Here is a 24543-nt window from a genome sequence, read left to right as displayed (position 1 = left end):
AACATCACAAGACAGGACGAGGGTAATATCAGTGAGATAGAAGGACGGGCTGTTGGGGCTCAAGGCTCCCCCAACTGAACCCGCGCCAGGATGGTGGCCCTATCGTAACACGTTGAGTCGAGAGGTGGGCTTTTCACGCTCCTTCTAACTCGGCTACTGGGCTACGAGGCGAGAAGCGGAACGACGTTTGAAAGAGCGACAAACGTGATCAGTGAAATCTGGTCATGTTTTAGGCAAGCTCAATAATAAAATCACCATAGATCATCAAAAGCCAAATTTCTCTGATTTTAGCGTTCTCCGACAACTTTTCTCACAGTTCATGAACATAACGGAACTTAAACACTGCAAACAAAGCATTCGATTACTTAAGGCTCGGTCGCGAATAATATTTCAGGTGCGAGCTCAAATCAATAAGAGGGTCAAAACGGTCAAATTTGACATTTTGTTTTGTGTGGGAAGGTTGCAACTAGAGGTGGCAAAAGATGAAAATTTTGGGAACCAGACTCGAACCAGACCCGGCTGGACATTTCTGGAACCAGTCGGACCCGGTCTTAGTTGGAACCGGAACCAGTTGGAACCGTTCCCCAAAAGTCAATTAATACAAACTACTTAACCCGCGCCCTGGTGTGGGTCTGAGCCACCTTCGCCCTGGTGGGGGGGGCCAAAATGACCCCCCCCGTCTAACTCGAAAACGAAGAGGGCTAGGAAGACGCGGAAAAAAGCAAACGAAAGCCCATAACAAGTACGTTCGAAAGTATTTCAGTCATTTTTTCGCTAAGGTCAATATTGAGGTCGCTAGAGGTCATCATAGGTCAAATTTCAGTGTTTTCGGTGTTGCCGGACATATTCCGCTGTAGCTCGGAAACTAGAAGAGCTAGAGAGCCGCGGAAAAAAGCAATCGATAGCTCTTTTCAAGCTCTTTCGCCAAGGTTCGTCAGATTTGACCTCAGCTCAACGGTTTGGCCCACAGAGGTCATGCAAGGTCAACTTGGCAAATTTCGTTGAAAATGTTTTTAACTATAGCATGCATTCACGAGAAAATAGAGAAACGATTCATGCACCATCGTGCTTGGCTCGTCGAGACGCGTCGAATGATATATAGTTTGACCTCGAAAGGTCATTTTGAAAATTTGACCTCAGGTCAAGGTCATGACCTTACCGAAATAGGTCATGCTGCATATCATTCGATCCGCATTGACGAGACAAACACGATAAACGTCGAACGGAGTCTCTATCTCTATTCAATAACAAGTAAGTGCAGAAAAACCGCTGGTGACCTCTGGTGACCAGGGAGATGACCTAGCGTGACCTCAGCGAGGTCACAAGCAAATGGTTTCACATGGGCTGTGATTTGCTGACCCAAGACACTTCAATAACGAAATATAGGAACAATCACGCCCGATTTAGCTGAAAAACAACTACTTTTCGATTCTCCCATTGACTTATAATGGGGAGCAGCGATGACCTGACCTGACCTTAGGTCACATTTATAAAAAATCCGAGATAGCCATTTTGTAGAGCTGGGTGACATCTTCAAGTACTGTAAATTTTACATCGATCGGATAAAAGCTGTGCCTTTGAGAGAGCTTTGAACTTTTTTAGAGGTGGTGTCAGTTTTGGTGACCTTGTGACCTGACCTGACCTGACCCGAACCCCCCAAAAAAGGACATGATGTAAAAATGTTGAATAAACAGCTATACAAAGTTTCAGGGCGCTAACTCAAGTGGTTTCTGAGTTATCGCTGAAAAACCACAGGGGGGGGCCAAAATGGCCCCCCCCCCCCACCAGGGCGAAGGTTAAGGAATCATTAGTTGCATCATGTAAAACAGCCTATTTCCCACTGGGAATACTCATGAGCTACTGTGTGCAAAGAAACATTCACTTCATTCACTTCATATTTTGCAATAATGTGTAGTGTGCAAGATGTATAGTTTATGGTAGGACCCGATTGGACCCGTCAGAAAATACCCAGGAACCGGTCTGGACCCATACGGGTCCAGACTGGTTCTTTGGACCGGGTCCTCGGGTCCACATTTTGCCACCTCTAGTTGCAACTTCCACGGAATAAGCTTTGCAAAGGGCATGATGGCATTTTTAGCACGATCATCCAGCAAATTTGACCTGATGACCTGATCTAGCACTTGGTGACATGCGTCCGAAATTTTAAGGCGTATTTCAAAATTGTTGTTACAATTACGAAATCTTCCGCACCTTTGTGCAGCAGTTTTCCCTAAAAACGTACCAACGGCAGACATCCATTACTTGCCACAGAATAGGGGTTTGTTGATAACCGTTGACAAATATTTGATCATCATCGTCTTTCTGACTTTCGGTCGCCGGCCGGGGTAACTTTTTCAAACATTCTCCACCCGTGCAAGTAAATGCTCAAAGAATAGCTTAACTCTGCAGGCTCGAAATAGCAAACTTTTATTGCCCTCTTCAATCTCTATCAGACAAAGTTTTAGCACTAAGAAAGCCTGCTATTCCTAAAAACGTCAGGAATACCTATAGGTACCGGTATACCGAAACCTTAGGTCCAGAAAACCCTACTTGTGGAACCATGAAAGGGAGTACAAGCAGATTATTGCGTGTTCTTGAAAATGGCTATCAAGGATTCTTTGAAAAGTCGAGCATTTCACAAAAAAGAGGGGTGGGCGTCTTACCCACCCTGAGCGCTTTGCCCCACTCTATCCTAGATAATCCGCGCCGGGCCAGGAGTGTTTGAGCATCCCTGCGGTTTTTTTGAATATCTGAAAAACGGCGTGTGCATTGTTTCCGCACAAGTTGTGAAAATTTTAGACCTCAGGTCACCAGGTCACTTTGAGTGACCTCACCCCCAAGTTTCAATGTCTGTACCTACTCTGTCATACCTACACCGAGTCGCTGATTGATTTGAAACTTTTAGCGATTGAATAGGCCAACAATTGGTACAAAATGTATATTTCAAAGCTTCGAAAATGGTGACCTAAGGTCAGGTCAACTTTGCGACCTCCCCATTATAAGTCAATGGGATAATTCTTCGGAATGCTTGAGACAAGGTATTACACTGAAAACAAATCTACTCGTATATGGAGAGTAAAGGTCATTTTACCAGCCGCTAATGAGTTTCAACCGCTGGTTTACTCGTGTATGAAGCATTCCAAGCCCTGAGTTCTGGTTTACTCATTACAAAAACTCATACAAAGAAATCAATGACCTGCCATCCATGAGTAAGGCGGCCCCAAACGCATGGAATAATGGTTGTCTGTCAGGAAATGCGAGTTTCTTGACTCATGTATTGCGCGTAATTATCGTACTCACGAATCATGCATTCACTAAATCTGTAGAAAGCGAGTTCTGGAAATGAGTTATGAGTAAATAAAATCACAAATCGTGCGTAAAAAGCGTACTCACAGCCGACCGGTTATCAAACTCGTTTTTGACGTGTTTCTTTACCGATGGATCATAGGCCGCCTCGCCGCCATTTTTGTTCTGGCCGGATCCGTGTGTGCAGGGGGAGTCGCGTGCTGCAAGTTAAGGTGAGTAAATTACCAGATATTTTGCGTTATTAAGGGTATTGTGCGTGGAAAATACCGGAGAATTAAACGACAGCTCTCTTTGCTAACCTACATGCAGGCCTGGGACATTGATATACAGTAAAGGGGCCAGGAAGTCCACATGCGTGACCCCGCGTCCATGTCATACTGCAATTTAGGTATCAGACTGCCCTTCAAGGAGCATATAATGAATTTATAGACCACTGTACAACCAGATCCAGGGTCACAGGCAGAATAGCTTATATTATTAATTTGCACATAGCCAGGGTAATGCTCATAGTGGCAAAATTTCATGCCAAAAGCTTCAGTGCATGTCCAGCGTCAAGCGTGCATCTATTATCTATATGTGCTGAATTAGAAAATGCATCAGGTTTTCAGAGCCTTAAAATTCAGGGTAAAAAAATAAAATTTTGACCTATTTTGATGGTTTATCACCGCTAAAGACAAAAAGAAAATACCAGCACCATCCAAAAGCTACCTGTGACATGCCTATCAGAGGAATACCAAAATATAAATGCAAACAAATGGCAAAATATGCAAGTTCACAGGTGCCCAGCTATTATAAAAAATTGATTTAGGTCGAAGGTGGGTAGGTTGGAAATTGGAATGCTGTGCTTGGTGTCTGGTGAGAAATGATTTTGAAACTGCTTATGGGCTGTTCTCAGATGAAATTTCACCACAAATATTCCTTGTGCACATAACTCGCAGGCTGGCCAGTGTCCATGCCACACTGCAGTTTCCCATGGACGTTAACCCTCGCCCTGGCGGGGGGGGGGGCTGATGCGACCCACCCTAAGGTTTTTCGAAGATAGCGTAAAAACGATAGCGTAAAAAGATGCAAAAAACTGCCTCACAATTAGGACACGGGCTTAAGGTAACTAAATATCTGCCCTTTATCAATAACCTAAGAAAACTGCTTTGCCCTGAAAAAAATGAGCCTCAAATTCACTTAATTTGCCCAGATCCAACTCAACTAACCAGCAATCTAAATGTTCCGCAGTGCCTTTTGAACGTGACAGACACATATTTTTGTATGCTAGGTAGACAAACATGTTTTAAATTTTAATGCCCGCTTTTTAAACAAACCAGTAGAACGTATTGCAGCAAAATTAAACAAAAGAAGTTGCAAAATCAGATGACATTTTCTCCCAGCACCGGTGCATTAGTTTGCTCTCAGGAAACTGTTCAAAATAGACTGGCTGACCGTAACTGTGTATTGTTGTGGCGTACAGTCTGTCTTAAAAGTACCGCGCAAAGTAACGGTGGATCCATCAAGCCTGACCGAGGAAGGGCGTGCTAAATTTGAGTCACCGAAGCAATTGACACTCTCGTCCATTCCCCAGGTCAATTGGTTCGGTAACTTTCAAATTAAAGAGGGCCCTTCCTCGGTCAAGCCTGATGGATCCACCGTCACTTTGCGCGGTACTTTTAAGACAGACTGTACATTAATAGCATCTATTGGTTTGTTATTCAGGGTCCCAGCAACTCTGTCGATGCGGAGGTCACGGCCGCCACCGCCGACCCCGGCGAGGGCACCAGCGCGAGCGGGCCGCCGGCGATGGACATTGAGGAGAGCTGGCTCGTTATCGGTGAGTATAGAGAGTGAATGTTCATTTGACTTCGTTCATACTTTTGCTCTTATAATACTTTTGTTCATACGGCTTCGCTCCGCTCAGCCTCCGTCTGAATAATATGTTGCCCTGCCCGTCGTCAAGGACGTTGTCCGGCCCTCTGCTAAATTTAATTTATTTAGCAGCATGGACTTTGTGAACATTGGACTTTGTGAACATTGGTGAGCGTTGCATGTTTGGAAATGAACTTGCCCTAGGGCTGGCAATTTAATGATATAACCTCGTATTTTATCGAAATACCTCGGGTCTAATGACCCTCGGAACTTCGGCAAAAACTCGGTGACATAATAAAATTGTCCCCAGCCCCGGGTGTGTATATTCTCTTTTCTGCTCTCAAAGTTCCTGTTTTTTTTTTCACCTGACGGCTCGGGATAAAACCGTTACATCACTCGAGAGTAAAATATGCGTTAATCGACCCGAGGCAACTTGTTCGGGATATAACCATTAATAGTATCGGAAATATTTGTTCTTGTTGCAGACGATGCAGTCGACCACCTGCTGCACCGCGCTGGCGAGCACGGAGCTGTGTTTCAGCCATCCCCAGTGGCCAGTACCCATGGCCGCAAGTTCGAGCTGGCATGCTCTACGTGGAAAGGGAGACGGTTGTCGAGTTCAAAGAGCTAACCTCGGCGGTCGACTTAACCCGCGCGGGGCTGGGGTCTCCAGCCGAACGCGCGGGGCTGGGGGGGGGGGGGGGGGTAAATTTTACCCCCCCTGTTATCTCCCGAACTAATGGTCCGATTTGGAAAATTCAAACGCCATTCGAAAGCTCTCATCACGAACTACTAAAAACATGTACTTAATTTAAAGTTTGAGGTCAAGGTCAAGGTAAGGTCAAGGGTACAGATTGCAAGTTTCTACAGTATCGGCCTTGCACCGTAGTTGCCGAAGAATGGAGTCATGGACTGAGACTGATCGCCCAAAACGTGTTCTTAGGCTACCAAGACAATATTAGTTGCATACAATATCATTCAGAGGTCAAGGTCAAGGTCAGGTCAGGTCAGGTCAGGTCACCAAAAAACAAAATATAGAAAAGGGCATGTGCGACACATGTTTTATGGGTCATTTTACTCATAGAATTCAATAGGCACACTCAATAAGTGATATGGACCACCTCTGGGTGAATTTCAGGTCGAGGTCAGGTCAAGGTCAGGTCAAGTGAGGTCAAATTTTGAAGTTGGTTGTTAAGGCCTAAAAAGGTGTCTATCTGATGCAGTTTTTCACGGCGAATCGAATGGTGCTATTTTTGTTTCCGTACGAGGTCTAGAACTTCCAAAAAAGTCATTTTTCAAAAATTTTGTGTGTCGTGACGTCATAAAATTTTGAATAACTCGCACATTTTTGAACCGATTCTTCTAAAATTAGGTATGTAGGTGCACATAGACCACTTCTCTGACATATATTCCGGTTTTTTTGATAGACTCAAAATTTTGGATTTTATAATGATTTTCCCGAAAAAATCAGTTTTTTGAAAAAATTTAGGCCAAAATCCAAAATTTTCAAAAAACCGAGATAGCCATTTGATAGACAAAGTAAAATTACGTATAACCTTTTTTGTTACGTCTTGATTCCTTTAAAAATGAAGATGTTAGCGGCGTTTGAACTTTTGCCGTTTTTGAGGCGAAAATGGCGAACATGACGTCACTAAAACGTCAATTTCTCAAAAATTTTCCGACGGATTTCGCTCAAATTTTCAGGGAAGGTGTCAAATTGATGTAAGAAAAGGTACTGAAAGTTTGGCGGCGCTGCGCGCCGCCGTTTTTGAGATATCGCAAAAATTCGCGAGGGGGGGGTAAAATTTACCCCCCCCCCAGCCCCGCGCGGGTTAAGTGACCAGCTGCCGGGACAGAGACTGACCGGCAGAGTTCTGTTGATGCCTCATACTTTTCTCTGTTTGTTTCTGTTTTCTGTTCCGCAAGTTTTTGTCATTGTAACTAGTTGCAGTTGAATTAGCTTGTTGCAGTTCGTTTATATTTTGCTGCAGGGTGTCCCTAAACCGTAAAGAGACGTGAAACGTTGGACGCTAATGAATGAGATACAAGGCACTTTGATGTAAAGCACAGGCAGAGCGGAATCGGAAATGTATCAGTTAACCAAACCATTGAAACTGTGTTTGCGTATTAAATGACTATTGAAACTGCGTCTTTCACATGCTGGTTGCACGACCTTTCTATAGAATACGAAATAACATAATCGCACATAAGACTGTGAAATAGAAAGCTGCTTGGTATAATAGGTCCGTCTGCTCCTTATGATGGGTTCCTATAGCTGGTCTGGTCTTGCAACCAGCTATGATCATTGAGCGTTACCGTCCATAATAGGTTGTCCAGCTTGCTTGTTCGTATGTGCATGGAATACAGATTTAACTTTGCTGTTCTCTTGACTTGTCATTCGTTCTAAACAGTACAAAATGAGCGCAGGGTTATTATTTTGTCAATTTCATGTCGCCCATGCCATGACAATAGGTATCCACGCACTTGTCGTTTTACAGAACATTCGATCTCTTGTTGATTGTTCCTATAAAACGACCACGTTTCTGTGTTCGGTGTCATTGCTCGGTGTTAGTATAACGGATAGTATATGGTCTTGTTGGATGTTCTTCCTCGTCTTGCATGCTATTTTGCACACGAAATAACACGCAAGATGGGAATGAAAATCTGATAAGTCGCGTTATCCGTTTAACAGCGGAAAATCTACTCATCTCCTGCCGGTCAACCTTACCTATGACTGATGAGTAGGTTGACTGGTAAGAGGTGAGTAGATTGACCGGTCGCTGGCGCAGTCAAATAGGTGGTGTCCATAAAATCGCCCATCCATTAGTAAATTAACTCACAGAATGAGAGTAACGAAAATGAGTAACCAGCGATACATGAGTTTTCACAATGAGTAAGGTGAGTAGATTGACCGGTCGCTGGCGCAGTCAAATAGGTGGTGTCCATAAAACCGTCCATCCATGAGTAAATCAACTCACAGAATGAGAGTAACGGAAATGAGTAACCAGCGATACATGAGTTTTCGCAATGAGTTAACTCATCGAGCGTGGGTAAATATGCATGAGTAAACGCACGTTTCATCGGAAAGTTGACCGGCAAGTGGTGAGTTGATTAACCGGTCGCTGGGGCCGTCAAATAGGTGGTGTCCATATAACCGCTCTTCCGTGAGTTTACTCACGAGAGAAGAGTAGATTTGTTTTCAGTGTAGTATCACTGATGCTAGTTGTCCCCATAGGCGGGGGAAAGGGGAGGGCACCGGGGCACCGTGCCCCCCTTTGATTTTGGCATTTTAACATTAGCCCTATGGGCGTTGCATGAAAGGAATGGGACCAAAAGTCGGCAGTGCCCTCCCTTAATTAATTGAAAGTGTTCTGCCGCTATGGTTGTCCCTGTCTTGAGTTGGGATGTTATGTTTCACAACGTTTCGGCCAGTCACTTCTCGTTTTTTTTTTTTTTAATGAGAGGTGTGTTTTTGATACCAGGTGGCTGCAATTGAATGGCTCTAACGTATAAGCATTGTCGATGCGATATCGGATTCAATTCACTAACATTTGGTCGGGTCTGAAGCCATGTAGCCTTCGCCCCAGTGGGGGGGGGGGGGGGGCATATGTTACCACCATGTCGCGTTTTTGCGCGTGTGAATAAAAAAAACCGCGGCGCGTAGTGCCGCGCAGCTTGGCGTATGCTTTCTGTACATCAATTTTGGACAATGTGTGAAATGTTTGATCCCAGGTCATGTCAGGTCAGGCCACCAGGGTCAAGTTAACTGACCAAGCCTAAAAAAGTTTGCAATCATGTCCAGACTGCAGTGTTTGTCAGAGAGGTTTTAAACTTGGTGGATTGCATGATGCTATGGGCGCCTATAATTTGTATATCTCGTTTTTTATATCCGTGACCTAAGGTCAGGCCAGTGGCGTGACCTTTTTATTATAAGTCAATGGAGAAAAATGAAAATGCCTCTAGGTCCGTGTGTACGCATAGGAACAGTCCAAATATTTCAGAATCACAATGGTTTGGAGTCTTGGACCACCCGTGACGACCAAGGTGTCTTTTTGCTGATAGCCTCTAGAAAGGTCATCCGAGGTCATTTGAGGCTACAAGCAAATTTTTGTCAATAACTCTCGATTGGAAAGAGTTGGAACGATGGGGATGGCCTCATTGTGTTTGTATTGTTGAGACGCATCGACTGACCTTTTCCGGTCAGGTCATGACTCATGACCTTGACCTGAGGTCAAATTTTCAAGTTGAACTTTCAAGGTCAAATTATAGTTCATTCGACGCGTCTCGGCGAGAGGAACACGATTCTGGCAATAGAAATATCGTGACTTTTTTAAATCGAAAGTTATTGTCGAAAAACACTTTCCGTAAAAGCAGTTTTTTTAGTTTTTGCCCTCTGGAGGCTAAACCGTTGACGTGAGGTCAATTTTGATGATGGCCTTATCAAAAGAAGAGCTAAAAAACTATCGATTTCTTTTCCATGCGTTTTTCTAGCTATCATAGTTCCTGAGATAACGACATGTTTCTGAAAAATATAATGACAATTGGCAAATTTTGACCTTTTATGACCTTTGATGACCCCAATTTTGCTCTAAGATGAAAAATTACTGAAATGCTTTTAAACGTACTTGAGAGCTATCGACTGCTTTTACCGCGTTTTTCTAGCCCTCTTAGTTTTGAGTTAGAGGTGGGTGGTAACATATGCCCCCTCCCCCCACTATGGCGAAGTTGGCTGAGACAGCCGCTGGGGCGCGGGTTAGCCGTTTTCACGACGGGTTATCCGGCGAATGCACTTAATTTGACCAAAATCTGCACCTAATTTATGTTATAGTAAATATCGTATTGTGAATTTATTTCAGTTTTTTAATCGATGATAGGTACTCTCTGATAATGACAAAGCAGGCATACCTATAAGCAATTAGCGCAACCCTAGCTCGTAGCTACTAAGAGATACCTACACACCATTAAAACATAACTGAGTAGGTATAAAAGAGAACTCGATATATACTTTCCTTGTTTTTAAGAATTCCGGAATTAGATACCCGAGGGAGCAAAGAGGGAGCAAGTTGCCACGCTGATTTGATGCCTGATAGTCGAAAGATGGGCTACTAGAACCGAAAATTGCTGTGTTTGTAAATAAATAAGTGATTTGAGGGCAAAGAATGCCCGGATTTAAACTTCTAAAATTATTTTGAACATGAAATATTTCAGTTTGAGGGATGTTAAGGCCTCAAAGAGTAGGTACTTTTCAGGTATCAAATAGATTCCTCTGCGAAAGTTCCGTCGTGAAAACGGCTACACTGAACCTAATTTGACCAAATCTGCACCTAATCTGCACCAAATGTGCACGAAATGTGTATCAGATGGCCGTCGTGAAAACGGCTATTGTATACTATAGTGTACCCGGGTTCTGATGACTGTGCCTTTTTTTGAAAGTTGTTTTCTCAACTTATCGGAACTTCCCGGGAGAACGGATATGGGGTTTGGAAAAAAACACGTCGACATAATATAGCTCGGTCAATAAGTTAATCATCATCATTTTTTTCTCATCAAGGTGCATCGTTTCGAAGTCATCAATAATATGTAAGATGATCTCGAAAGGTCAAATTGAAAGTTTGACCTCAGGTCAAGGTCACGATCTGATCCACAAAGGTCATGTTGCACATCAATTATTTAGTCTTGACGAGATTAGCACAATGAACTTGCCTTGAAACCTATATCTCGCTTCGATCCTGTATCTCGGTGATGGCCCCGGTAGCGGTTGCTTTTTCGCCTCCGCAACTCGCAATTTCGCAAGTTTTTTTGGGCTCGGTAGCCAATCCGTAGCTCCGCTACCAAGAGGGTACTGGTAGTCCGCAAGTTGCGAAGTTGCGGATCGTTGTGGACATAGGTTGCGCAATGCCCAGCTCTGCCTTATACATACCTGTGAAGGGCCACACGGCTATTTGAGGCTGCCTTCGAAAATTTTTGAGAACATTAACTTAACTAACGTTAGCTTAATTAACTGGCCTCTGATATCTCAGCCGAACTTTTGAGGTGTCAGATTTTACTGACCCCAAGCCGGCATCTAAGGGGTCACGACTCACGTGTGCCTCTGAGGGTCCCAACACACGTTTCTTATGTCCCTACGTAGGGTCCTTAGGGATTCGACGCAGACCTCGAGGGCTTACACTGTTATCTGAGGGCTCCAGGCTCTCCCTGGGCCCATGGTCTCTTAGCGCCCGCCGCCCACACTGGCTTCTGAGGGCCCTGCACCTTGGGCTCGGAAAGCCCTAAAGTCCCACACTCCACATACACGTAACTGTTTGGGGTGACCCACGCCGATCTCCGGGATCCTAAGCAGACTTCTGAGAGCCCACACTGATCCTGAGTGGCCTAAAATGGCCTGGAAATCCCAAGCCTATCGGATCCTAGTCAGGCAAAGGGATCCTAGTCAGGTAAAGGGATCCTTTGCCGCTATGCCGTGTGAAATTTTTTGTTCCGTAAACGTTTTTTGTTCGCGTCTGCGTGCTGTATATACACACGAAAAAACGGGAGAGCTTGAACTCAACAAAACACTTCCTCTCACTGGAGCAAAGTCCAAAGATGAATTCATTCCGATTCACACTTCCGACATTCACTCTCCGCCGAATGCCCAACTTAGCTAATAGCTACAATCAGCAGCTGGGATAAGTTTTATGCATAGTTCAGATAGAAACTCTTCATGCGTGAATGTAGGAAAGGAATCTTGATGGAACGGAACCTATTGCCCTGGAGGCGCTTTGGAAACATTGTAGTGTTTGTGATTTTGTTGGGATATAAATAATATGGCATAGATGTATTTTACATAAATGGCGCAATAGTTTCAAAAAGTATTTTAGCTTTTGTTCAAAAGCATTGCAGTTGTTTGCTGCCTTAAAATTTCGCCAATCACTTTGCCTTGCGTTCGCTATTAGCACCAATCAAATGCATATTTTCCCCTTGTTGACTCTCAAGTGCTTTTTAAACTGATGGTCGAACACGAACGAGATGTAAAAAATCCTTGGCAAAGGCCACACAAGCCACACAAAGGGAGTGAAAGGCTGAGTGTGATTTTGCTCACTTTCGTAACTAACTTCTTGTACCAGGAACGATTTGAAACAGATTGTTCTCACTTTTCAGAAAATGTAGATCAGTCCAACAGACTGCTGTTCCAATCTGAAAGTGGCTGTCTCTGGCCATAGCAATTTGAATTGGACTTGTTTTCAGTCCCCTTATGTCACTGAGATTTGATCATTGCATTTTGCCTATTATGTGAGTGTTGTTTGAATGCTTCTCCACACAGAATATGGGTGCATTACAGGTAAATGACCTTTTATTTTTGTACTCCTCAAAATTGATGTTATTTGTTCAGCAGTGGGGAATTATGCTTTATTTTAGCTATCCTAGCACAAGCTCCCCCAATTCAATACCAGCCTGGCTTTGGAGCTGAAACAGACAGTGAAGGTTAAGGTCAATGCTAGGGTGGTGGTGGATTTACTGCGCCATTGTAACCCATATCAGCACAATCCTCTAATGCTGAATTTATTACTAATCACTTTAGTTGGGTATGTGCCTATGCCGTGATGAAGATGTTCTGAAATGAACGTTAGTTGAAATGTGATGAATTTTGTGATATGTTGACAAATTGATTGGTGCATTTTAACATGTGTTTCTATGTGTTTCTGTTTCAGAATATTCTATATGGGATTTGGAGGGGTATTTATGACAGTGTGAGAGGCTTTCTTCTGATTTTTACTCTGGATGACAAGGCCAGTGAAGTAGCTCACCCTGTGAAGCATTCAGAGCAAGCCAAACACCATTCAAGACATAGGCCAGCTAAGCGAAGTCAAGAAAAGTAAGTACAGCTATTAGGACTTATATATGGCTTGGTTAAGTTGCAGTATTTACCTATTGGCAATTTAGTGGTTTGATTTATAACAAGTGGTAGATAGGTATTTTGGTACCCTGTAGTTGTGATATGATTAAATGTAGGTACCTACACATCAGCTTTTGCAGTCTGTTGGCATTAGGGTCTGTTCTCTTAGCTAATTCTAAAAACATCAGAGGTGTCAGGTGATTGAAGAAGAGCCATATTTGAGCAGCCACATGAACATTTCTGTAAGGGAATCAGCTCTTTGTGGGCTCTACAGTGTACAGTAGATGATTTATGACACAGGAGACAATGTCAACTTAGAGATAAACTGTGCTTTTCAAAAAGAAACTGATAGAAAAATCAGAAAAAAAGCTAATTAAAATACCTTATCTTCCTCAATACCCACAAATGATTCCACAACAATCAAATCTCAGTTATAAACAAAACAATTTACATTTGTTTTAGACTCCTAGATCTTTTTATTGTGTAAGAATTTGCAGCTCTTGACTTAACAACCTCTTTATTTGAAGTGCATACCTACATATGCTATTTTGCCATGTAACTTTGAACAAATACTGATGATTTTCTTTATCATTGTGTTATATAGTGGGAGCTAAGAATGCTTAATATAGGTAGTGAATTGAATGGGATTGGGGCTGGGGCTGATAGATGATATAGAAACAAAATACCTACCTCATTGAAAACTACTTTACCTACCTTGTTTGGGCTACTGTCTCATATTTTGCTAGTTCACTACATAAGTTTTGTTTTTCACCATAATGCTTGTTTGCCTAATTTCGTGAAGGGTAGGCTTGGTTTCCATTACTTCTCATTCAGTTTATGAGGTATTATGATAATTAATACCATTTAACAACTATTAAACACTATGAATATGAAACCATCGTTGTGAAACTCAAGAGTTACTTTGTTGCATGAAAACAATATATCTTTTATGAGTTGGCACATAGCACTTCCAGAGTGCTCCCTGGTTAGTGTCATGGTGCGTTGTTTGGTGCCTGTGAGCTCCCATCTCACCGTATACTCCCCCTCCCGGCGCCGACAGGGAGCCGTCGCTGCGCCAGCGGCTGCTCGAGTGCTGCGCTCTGAATGGCGGTGTGCTGCTGCTCAGCCTGCTGCTGTTCGAGTATGCCGTGCTGCCCGCTCTGCGGCTGGGCGTGCGGCTGGCGTTCGGCGCCGGCGCCCTCTCCTCAGACAGGTGAGCGTTTGGACGCGTCAGAGGTGAGGGCCGGGGATCCCAGGGGTCAGGGCATGCGGTGGGCTGCACCCAGCTCCCAGAACTCTGGTGCAGGTGGTACTTACTGCATATCAGGTTCTACTGCTACTGACGGGTGATAAGCTCGTGAACGCCGAGCATAGGATTTTCAATTTATCACAGAAGTGAAATGTGTTCAATTGGCATAATGCTGACATCATGCTCGCTGTGGAATCTTGAAGGGTTTGTCAAGTGTGTGTTGTGAGTTGTGAGTTGGAGGAATGGAATGGTGTGGTGTGTTTGCACCTCCATAGTGGCGCAGCGGCCTGAGTGGGGTGACATGACGTGGACAGTGTGTGGCAGTGTGTGATTGGCCGTGTGGATCAGGTGCGTTGTGATTGGCCGAACCCCGACCTGGCGGGTGCTCGCTGGTCCGGGGCGGGCAGTTGGGGTCTGGAATAGACTGTGAAAGGAGCCCTGTGTGTGTGTGGAGCCCGAGAACACGCCAAAGTGGTGGCAGCGGTGTGCACTCACAGGCTCACACAAGATGTCTGGAGATATTTCTCTCGACAAGTTTACTGGTACGTCGTATCAAGAATGGGAAAACTGGTTTGACGACTTCAAACTGTTCGGGGAGCTAAAAAAATGGACGACCGAGAAAAAGGTTAGTTTCATTCGTTTCTTTGTGGAAGGAAACGTAAAAGAAGCTCTTCGTCAGACACATTTTGAGACTCTGGAGGAAGTTGATATCACAGCCAAGAAGGTTTTAGGCGGAACACCTGATCAGCTATCCGCGGCCAGGTCTATTGACGCGGAACAATACCGTGGCAACATCCAAGATTACTTGTTGAGAGTCAGGGCTGGAGTGCGCCATGCATATCCGCATTTGAGCGAGGAGGGCCGCTCTAGTGTGACGCTTCTCCAGCTGCAGCGAGCGCTGCCGGCAGAATACGGCAGAGAAATAACCCGAGAGGGCTGTGCCACGCTAGATGAGGCCATCCGCGTGGTTGAGGCGTTAGAACGCGCTGATCATCTTTACGGCTCCGCGGTGGCTTCTGTTCATCGCGTGCCCGTCACAACCGCAGATGGTCCCGGGCGAGCTGACCCGGAACGGGACCGTTCGGCTTGCTTCGTCTGTGGCCAGACCGGTCACTGGAGACGGGAGTGTTTGTTCCGGGGTGACGTCTGCGGGCGCTGCGGCCGACGCGGACACCTTGGAGTTGTGTGCCGCAGTTCGGGAAACGGAGGCCGGTCGACGAGCGGTGGGGCCGCCCGGTCGACCGGCGCATCGAGTCAGCCCCTTGCCTGAGTCAAGGATCAGGAGAAGTCAGGCGAGCGGTGCTGGAGGTACCGCCTGGCTCGCGACCACCTCGGCCCGGCCCGCCGCCGCTGTGGCCGCCACCGCCGCAGCCTGGCCCGTTGCCGCCGCCGCCGCCGCGGCCTGGCTTGCTGCCGCCGCGGCCTGGCTTGCTGCCGCCGCCGCCTGGCTCGCCGCCGTCGCCGCCGCCGCGGTCTGGCTCGTTGCCGCCGCCGCCGCCGCCGCCTGCCTCGCCGCCGCCACCGCCGCTGCGGCTGGGCTCGTCGAATCTGCCTGGCCCATCAACGCAGCCTGTCTTGCCGCTGCCGTCGCAGTCTGGCTGGCCGTCTCTGCCCGGCTCGCCGCCGTCGTCGCCACCGCCGCTGCAGCTGGGCTCGCCGAATCTGCCTGGCCCATCAACGCAGCCTGTCTTGCCGCTGCCGTCGCGGCCTGGCTCGTGGCTGCCGCCGCGGCCCGGCTCGTTGCCGCCGCCGCCTGCCTCGCTGTCGCCGCGGCCTGGCTCGCCGTCGCCGCCGCCTGGCTCGCCGCCGCCGCCGCCTGCCTCGCTGTCGCCGCGGCCTGGCTCGCCGCCGTCGCCGCCGCCGCCGCCGCCGCCGCCTGGCTCGCTTCTGCCGCGGCCTGACTCGCCGCCGTCACCGCCGCCGCGGCCTGGCTCGCCGCCGTCGCCGCCGCCGCGGCCTGGCTCGTTGCCGCCGCCGCCGCCGCCGCCTGGCTCGCTGCTGCCGCGGCCTGACTCGCCGCCGTCACCGCCGCCGCGGCCTGGCTCGCCGTCGCCGCCGCCTGGCTCTCCGCCGCCGCTGCCTGGCTCGCCGCCGTCGCTGCCGCCGCGGCCCGGCTCGTTGCCGCCGCCGCCGCCGCCTACCTCGCTGTCGCCGCGGCCTGGCTCGCCGTCGCCGCGGCCTGGCTCGCCGTCGCCGCCGCCTGGCTCGCCGTCGCCGCCGCCTGGCTCGCCGCCGCCGCCGCCTGCCTCGCTGTCGCCGCGGCCTGGCTCGCCGTCGCCGCCGCCTGGCTCGCCGCCGTCGCCGCCGCCGCGGCCTGGCTCGTTGCCGCCGCCGCCGCCGCCTGGCTCGCTGCTGCCGCGGCCTGGCTCGCCGCCGTCACCGCCGCCACGGCCTGGCTCGTCGCCGCCGCCGCCTGCCTCGCTGCCGCCGCGGCCTGGCTCGCCGCCGTCGCCGCCGCCACGGCCTGGCTCGTCGCCGCCGCCGCCTGCCTCACTGCCACCGCGGCCTGGCTCGCCGTCGCCGCCGCAGCCTGGCTCGTCGCCGCCGCAGCCGCCGCCACTTCTGTCGGATGAAGAGCAGTCGCTGCTGGCACGCGGCGTGGTGACCGGCGGTCCTCAGCCGGGTGGCCGGTTCGCGCAGGTCCTCATCGATGGCCGCCCCGTCTGCGCCCTGGTGGACAGCGGTGCCGACGAGGTCATCATTCGACAGGACTGCTTGGCACCGGGAGCGCGTCTCCGACCGCTGGATAAGAAAATCAGCCTGGCTGATGGGGAGGCTTGCGTTCACATTATCGGTAAGACGTCTGTGACAATCACACTTGGGGACTGTGTTCGTAAGGTGGATTGCTATGTGTCGGGAAAGCTGTTTGATCAATGTTTGCTGGGTGCTAAATACTTGACTGAAATCGAGGCCTGCTTGGACTTGGGACAGGGGTTGCTGAGGGTGGGTGAATATGCACTACCATTGTCACGTGTCCCACACGGACCCCGGGTACAGGCGGCAAGGGTGGTGGTTAAAGACCCGGTGGTGGTGCGCGCGGGAACGGAGGTGATTTGTATGGGAGAAATGTGTCCCCCGACCGATGCAACCTTTGAGTCCGCCTCGGCGCTCCTGGAGGGGGAGGACAGATTTCTGGAGCGCAGTCCCCTCCTAGTTGCGCGACTGGCGGTTCGCATCGGCCCTGACTGCTCAGTACCGATGCGATTATCCAACACCAGTGAAAGAGACGTGCATCTTTACAAAGGCACTCACATTGCCAACGCACACACAGTTGATGAGCAGACCGTTCTCCCTCTCGGGGACGCCACTGAAGAGGGAGAACTTGATTTTGACACAGTGGTCGCGCACCTGCCACAGCCTGAGAAAGATAAGTTCAAACATTTGCTCATGGAATTTTCGGGAGTGTTCACAGGGCTGGGTAGAACTGACCTTGTGGAACACAGCATTCCGACGGGCTCAGCCCGGCCGGTGTCTCAGCCCTACAGGCGAACACCAGTTCATCTAAAAACGAGTGTTCAGACTCAGATCGACAGCTTGGTGAGCCAAGGAATTTTGGAGCCCGTCAGTGAGTCCCAGTGGGCCAGCCCCTTGGTACTGGTCAAAAAGTCGAACGGGGACATTCGTATATGCGGTGATTTTCGAAAACTAAACTCAGTGACTGTCCCCTCCGTGCAGGTCATTCCCCGTATCGACGATTGCTTGAATCGTCTCTCGGGGGTGAATTGGTTCACAACCGTTGATCTGAATCAGGCCTACCATCAAATTCCTATCAAGGAATCTGACAGGGACAAAACAACAATTACCACTGAGCTCGGCTTGCATCGTTACACATCGGCACCGTTCGGTTTAGTGGGGATTCCCCACACCTTCAACAGAGCGCTAGCGATGGCACTGTCTGGCATCTCTCCGCGAGTGTACATTCAATATTTTGACGACATACTGGTTCTGGCAAAAGATTTGTCGGAGATGCACGCAAATTTGCGTCAGGTGTTGACTCACCTTCAGGCAGCTGGTTTTACTGTGACGCTGAACAAGCTTCGGCTGTGTCAAAAACAGGTTAAGTTTCTGGGGTACATTATCACACCCGATGGTATTTCTTGTGACCCGGCCAAAACGCAGTTGATCAAAGACTGGCCGACACCGTCGTCTGTGACAGAGGTCAGGGCATTCCTTGGGCTATGCTCGTACCTGCGGAAGTATATTCAGGATTTTGCTTCCCTCACCAAGCCGCTCACGAGACTGACCGAGAAAAGGGTCCCTTTCCGGTGGACACCGGAGACAGAGGCAGCGTTCCAAACGATGAAGGCCAAAATGGTGTCGCCACCAGTCCTGGCCCATCCCCGGCTGGAGGCTGGAGCCGCTCCGTTCGTCTGTGATACAGACGCGAGTGGAACAGGCCTGGGAGCATGCCTCCTGCAGGAGGATAAAGTGATCGCCTACGCCAGCCGGGCACTGACAAAATCAGAGCGGCAGTATTCGGCAACAAAGCGGGAACTTCTGGCGGTAGTATGGGCCACACAGCACTTTCGACACTTCTTGGTCGGTCGGCAGTTTGTTCTGCGCACCGATCATTCCGCCCTTCGGTGGCTGTTCGGATTTCGAAATCCCGAGGGCCAGATGGCCCGATGGCTGCTACAGCTATCTGAGCTCGATTTCCGCGTCATTCACAGAAAGGGAACCTCCCATGGCAATGCAGATGCACTGTCGCGCTACCCCCACCCGCCTGAGCCGGGTGGCGAGGTGGCATTTAAATGGGTTTGTATCCCCGTCTCCTCGGAGGGGGAAGAGGGGCGGCCGGTGACTGAGACAAATGTTGAGGCAGCTGGCAGCACCGGTCTGGTACCCTCGGAGACGGGGGAATCTACCGAGCCGGCGACGGTCCGTGCCGTGGGAGCCGTGCAGCCATCTGACCCCTCGATCTGCTCCGTTTCTAAAATGTCACTGCCGGACATCAGCCGCGAGCAGGACCGCGACGAGGGCATACGGGAGATCAAAGCTTGGAAAGAGAGTAAAATCCGTCCTCTGGCGAAAAATTTGAAAACTGACTGCGCTCGCCGTTTGTTACGCGATTGGAGGTCATTGGTGCTCGGGGAAGGCGAGCATAAGGTGCTGTATAAGCGGATACAGCCACACCGAGCTGCTCCTGTCTGCTTGCAGATTGTTTTGCCTCATCACTTGAGGAAGGAGGTCCTGCACACACTGCATGCTGGCTTCGGAGGAGGCCATCAGGGTGTTGCCAGGCTGGAGAGCATGGTCAGGGAGCGTTTCCACTGGCCGGGGCTCCAACAGGACGTGAAGGACTACTGCAAAGAATGTGCAGTCTGTGAACGACGACGGAATCCTCAGCCGACACCGCGGGCCCCTTTGGGTTCGCTTCAGGTGTCAGCATTTCTTGACAGACTTGATATTGATCTCGTATGTGGGCTGCCGGCGACACATCGTGAGGGTTTCCGATATTTATTGACCTGCACTGATGCATTCACCAGATTCCTGTGGGCTATTCCAATTCGTGATCAGGAAGCGGAGACGGTTGTCAGAGCACTAATGGACCACGTCATTAGTGTTTTTGGCATTCCGAAATGCATCCATAGTGATCTGGGCAGAAATTTGACTGGGAATGTCATGAAATTGTTTTGTAGCTCGTTGGGTATACGTCAGTCGACAACAACGCCTTACCACCCACAGGGTAATGCTTACGCCGAGCGTGGTCACAAATTTCTTATCGACGCTGTCGCTAAGCTGAGCGCTGATAATCCCAAGCACTGGTCTGAGTATCTTTCGGCGGCAGTGTTGGCCTGCAATAGCAACATCAACAGATCCACTGGTCTCTCTCCGTATGAGTGTGTGTTCGGGAGGCCGCCCACGCTACCAATTGACGCAGTGTATGGGGGAGCACGAGCTCAAACTGACACGGGTCCTGCCGTCCCGGCGGACCTTCTTGCATACGTGTGTGGCCTGCAACAAACACTAGAGGCCACTGATGCCATGATTTTTAACGCGAGCGTCGCTGCCCATCAGGCGAGCAAATCGACTCACGACACACATATCCTGGAGCACGTGTACACAGTGGGCGACCGTGTTTGGGTGCGCCGCGACGGGTTAAAGAAGGGCGAGAGTCGAAAGTTGGCACACGCATGGGAAGGTCCATATAAAATTGTCGAAAAGCTTCGCAGTTGGACGTATCGGGTACAACGAGAAGGTGGATCCAAGCAGAGTGTGATCCATCACAATCGCCTCAAGCCGTGCACTTCCGTGCCTGAGGTGCGCCCTGGTCGGCTCCCGGGCGCTGCTAGACGACACTCCCTGGGGGTTGGGGAGCGGGGGAACGTCAGTCTCGAGAGTGGTTCTCACCCCGCCCGCGGGCGGCCGTCCCCACGTCCACCAGTTCCGCCCGCGGGACCGCTCAACCCACCGCGCCCCGAGTGGTGGGCGGTGTTGGGAGATTCCACGGCGCGCCGTGGACGTTCACGGCGTGCGCCATCCCCACGTCCGCCAGTTCCTCCCACGGGACCGTTCAACCCACCGCGCCCCGAGTGGCGGGCGGGGTCGGGAGATTCCGCGGCGCGCACGGAAAACTTCACCCATATACCACCGGATGACAGGGCTGACACCGGGGACCACAGCCAAACTTGCTTTGTTAAAACTCCAATGAGACGGGGTGCATCGCTGTTAAATGGCGGCGGTCTGCAGGACAAACAGTCATTACGGCGTTCGGGACGAGTGCGCCGACCGCCCGAGCGTTTTGGAAACGTCGTTACATATTAGAACCGCGGTGTTTGCTCAGTTTTTTTTTCCTTTCTGTTAGTACCAGGTTTAGGATGGTGTTAGTACCAGCGTATCGTGCGCTCATTGTCGTGTGTCGATTGCTCATTTAGGCTATTGTGGTTTCACGATATTTGCTGTTCGTTGGTTGTCGGGACGACAACCTTAAATGGAAGGGGGTAGTGTTGTGAGTTGTGAGTTGGAGGAATGGAATGGTGTGGTGTGTTTGCACCTCCATAGTGGCGCAGCGGCCTGAGTGGGGTGACATGACGTGGACAGTGTGTGGCAGTGTGTGATTGGCCGTGTGGATCAGGTGCGTTGTGATTGGCCGAACCCCGACCTGGCGGGTGCTCGCTGGTCCGGGGCGGGCAGTTGGGGTCTGGAATAGACTGTGAAAGGAGCCCTGTGTGTGTGTGGAGCCCGAGAACACGCCAAATGTGTATGAATTTTTAAAAGGCGATTTATGACACAGTTCCCATTTTCTTTTCAGGTGGTCAGTATGGATGATTTTGAATCTGATTTTGACCTACACCTTTTCGGCACTGTGGGTGCTGCCGATTTTTGGTATTAGCAAGATTATCAACTGCATATGGTTTCAGGTGGGTACGTTTTTCCTTCGATAATAATTCAGCGTATTACGAGCGTTTTGCACTAGCTTGCGCTGGCTTTTTCCGTCATATTTACATCGTGTTCTTATCAGTATCTCCTTGTTGAAACCTTTGAACGGTGACCTATGATTTGGGATGATTTCATCCGAACATTAGGTACGATACGACCGCATCAGACTACTGACTGTCTGTCCTAACACGAGTGTCGTGGAGTGTCTGTGAGTGTCTGCGTGCCCGTTCCTGACCGACCAGTCCTGTCTGTGTCTGACTATCTGTGCCCCGCGCCAGGACATTGCCGACACTGCCTACCGCAGCAGTCAGGGCCGCGCCTCGTCCCAGCTTAGCGTCAGCATCCTGGTGGCCGACACGCTGTTCAGCATCTTCGCCCAGGCACTGTTTCTAATTCAGGTGAGTGAGCACGCTCTCTGTGGCACTGGCTGTGTTTCAGTTGGCAATAAATATCGGTCATGTGGCTTATATTTCTGCTGCCCGCACATCTGTGGACTTATTTTGGTAAACGTTAAATGCAAAATTGCTGTGGTCTTGACTTAAACTAAGAGATCGTGGTTCGAATAGCAGTGTGCGTCTATTTCACAGGCCGTGCTTCTCTTGCGGACCATAGCAGTTGATAAATGTATTTGTCGATAACTGACGGAATAAGGTTATAGATGAGACAGAAACCTGACAGACCTAGACCTGATCAACACAGACCGAGGTGAAGACAGAGACCGAGGGAGGAACCTGGCCAGGACCAATACTGGACTACGACTCTTCAAACCTCTGTTCTGTACGCTGGCATATTCATGTGTCGACAGGGAATGCTGGCCAGTCTGGTGCTGCCCATCTACGGCCTGGGTGACGCCGTCTGTCTGCTGCACATGTGCCTCCTGTACGCGCTCTACTCGTTCGAGTACAAGTGGTTCAACATGGGCTGGGAGCTGCACAAGCGGCTGGCGTTCATCGAGACCGAGTGGCCGTACTTCCTTGGCTTCGGCCTGCCGCTGGCGCTGCTGACACAGATCTTCCCCTCTTACATCATGAAGTGAGTTGGAGCTCATGATACCCTCCTGCATCATGAAGTGAGAAGCAGCGCTACGCTGGTGTGGGTTGATCCTCTTTTACAAGCCAAAGCCACATGTGTTGTGAGTAACTGTGACTGTGTGACCTATGAGTTACGCCCCTATAATGGGTGTGTGTGGTTGCGGTCCTCTAATGGCCCGTTATAATGGTTATGGCTGCGGCATAGGTACTATAATGTTTAGGGTGTGACTAAGGGATACGGACGTCTGTATAATTTGTCTGTATACCACTAGCTCGTGTTTTGCAGCACTGACGCCGTTTTTGTGCCGGCAGCGGTTGTCTGTTCTCGCTGGTGTTCCCGGTGTTTATTCTGAGTGGCAACGAAGCGGAGCCCGTCGTCGGCCTTTGGTGAGTAAATGCTCCGATATATAGCTCTAGAGAAGACGCGTTTGCCTATGTGATGAGCAAGCACTTATGCAAATTTGATTTGTAAGCAAACATCGTATAGGCCTCCTCAGCAAAAGAAGCCGACTTGACGTAGTACTCGTAGGACTGCACCCAGTGATAGATGGCGGTAGTAACCCACACCGTCAAAACGGCCGAAACTGACGGAGCGACGGCCGTCAGGTCGACGGGCATGTGTGAACCGGCGGCGTTCGACGGCCGGCAACAGCTGACTGCGCCGGCGCCGGACCTGACGGCCGTCGCTTTGGAAAGTTCAGCAATGTTCAACTTTTGACGGTGACGGGCCCGTCGGTTTGAATGTCTGCGTGCTGGAGGAAGAGGAAAAGTAACGTTATCATGCAGCATGGAGCTTAATTGCATTTTTAGGATCATTTATACCATTTTCCATCCATTTGTTGAGATGAAAGTATTTATTACGGCACGATATCTTGAGATTCGATCCCTGATTTAAATCGACGAACCGATGTGTCTTTCATTTAAATAAAATTGCATCATTATTTCACATAAAAATGTAAATGCGTGGTAATTTATTTCTGTAATTCAAATAATATTTTAACCTCTCGGCCTCTTCTCCCTCTACCATCCCCTTCCCCCATCTGCCTCAATCTCGAAAATGGTGCGCCATTTCTGTCACAGCATATGGCAGCCAATGGGAGCTACCAAATCTCAACTTTCGTTTGACGGGCTGCAGGCCGTCAGGTCGACGGTGACGGGCCCGACACCGACAGAGTGACGGTCATGTGTGAACTGCGTTTGAGAGGGCGTTAGCATAGGCAGTTGTCCTCAGAAAACCGCGTTCAACCCACGTAGAAGCTGCGTCAGGCCGCGCACTGACCGTCTGTTGGTCCTTTTCAGCGCCACCCGTCTGCAACTCTTCACTCCGGTAATTATGGTATCGAACGCGCTGTTCCGACGCACGGTGAGCGTCCCTGCGAGCGGTTCCCGGCCCGGTGAGCGCCGACCGGTCCGGTGAGTCGCCTGGTGAGCAGACTGGTGAGAGACTGTCGATCCCGTGAGCAGGCTGATGAGCCCTGTGATTCAGCTGGTGAGAAGCTGTCGATCCCGTGATCTGCTGGTGAGCAGCCAGTGAGCTGCTTAGTGAGCAGGCTGGTAAGCATTGGCCAGCCCGGTGAGAAACCTCTGGTGAGCGGTTTTTAAGCGGTGGGCAGCCCTGTTAGGGTCGGTGGGCACGCCTCAGCCATGACAGTACCGTTCACCCTCGATTGGGCGCTGAGGGGGCCTTTAGGGTGAGGTCGATGGCTGACAGGGCTTGACAGACGTGATTGCGACGTGTATTAGTGGAGGGGCCCTCCGCTCAGCTGGAAACAGCAGGATCTATGTGCAATGTGTACTCTTTCAACGATGTGCCGGCATAAATACAGTTTCTTATAAGAAACCCAATCTGA

At 49.6% G+C, this 24543-nt stretch overlaps 2 protein-coding genes and 1 long non-coding RNA gene across 3 annotated transcripts in view; 2 read left to right on the top strand and 1 right to left on the bottom strand.

The window, feature by feature from the left end:
- The window catches only part of LOC122364111 (probable methylthioribulose-1-phosphate dehydratase), a 24907-nt gene extending 10777 nt beyond the window's left edge, over positions 1 to 14130 (bottom strand). Inside the window, exon 1 of the mRNA XM_043334207.1 lies at positions 14066 to 14130. The gene's annotated coding sequence lies outside the window, so the exon portion shown is untranslated. The remainder of the gene's footprint in view (positions 1 to 14065) is intronic.
- LOC122364119 lies at positions 3476 to 5740 on the top strand. Its single transcript, XR_006253490.1, has 3 exons — positions 3476 to 3518; positions 5011 to 5125; positions 5646 to 5740. It is a non-coding gene; the product is annotated as an uncharacterized LOC122364119 (long non-coding RNA).
- On the top strand, positions 12194 to 24543 carry LOC122364107 (etoposide-induced protein 2.4-like). Its single transcript, XM_043334185.1, has 8 exons — positions 12194 to 12478; positions 12849 to 13012; positions 14094 to 14246; positions 21535 to 21643; positions 21941 to 22060; positions 22468 to 22694; positions 23006 to 23080; positions 23993 to 24543. Exons 1-8 carry the CDS (start codon positions 12464 to 12466, stop codon positions 24108 to 24110), a joined length of 981 nt encoding a protein of 326 aa, XP_043190120.1. The 5' UTR covers positions 12194 to 12463; the 3' UTR covers positions 24111 to 24543.

This window comes from Amphibalanus amphitrite, unplaced genomic scaffold (assembly GCF_019059575.1).
Source record: "Amphibalanus amphitrite isolate SeventyFive unplaced genomic scaffold, NRLGWU_Aamphi_draft 000027F_arrow, whole genome shotgun sequence".
NCBI lineage: Eukaryota > Metazoa > Arthropoda > Thecostraca > Balanomorpha > Balanidae > Amphibalanus > Amphibalanus amphitrite.
The sequence above is the reverse complement of the archived record's forward strand: the minus strand, read 5'-3'. Positions and strand labels throughout refer to the sequence as shown.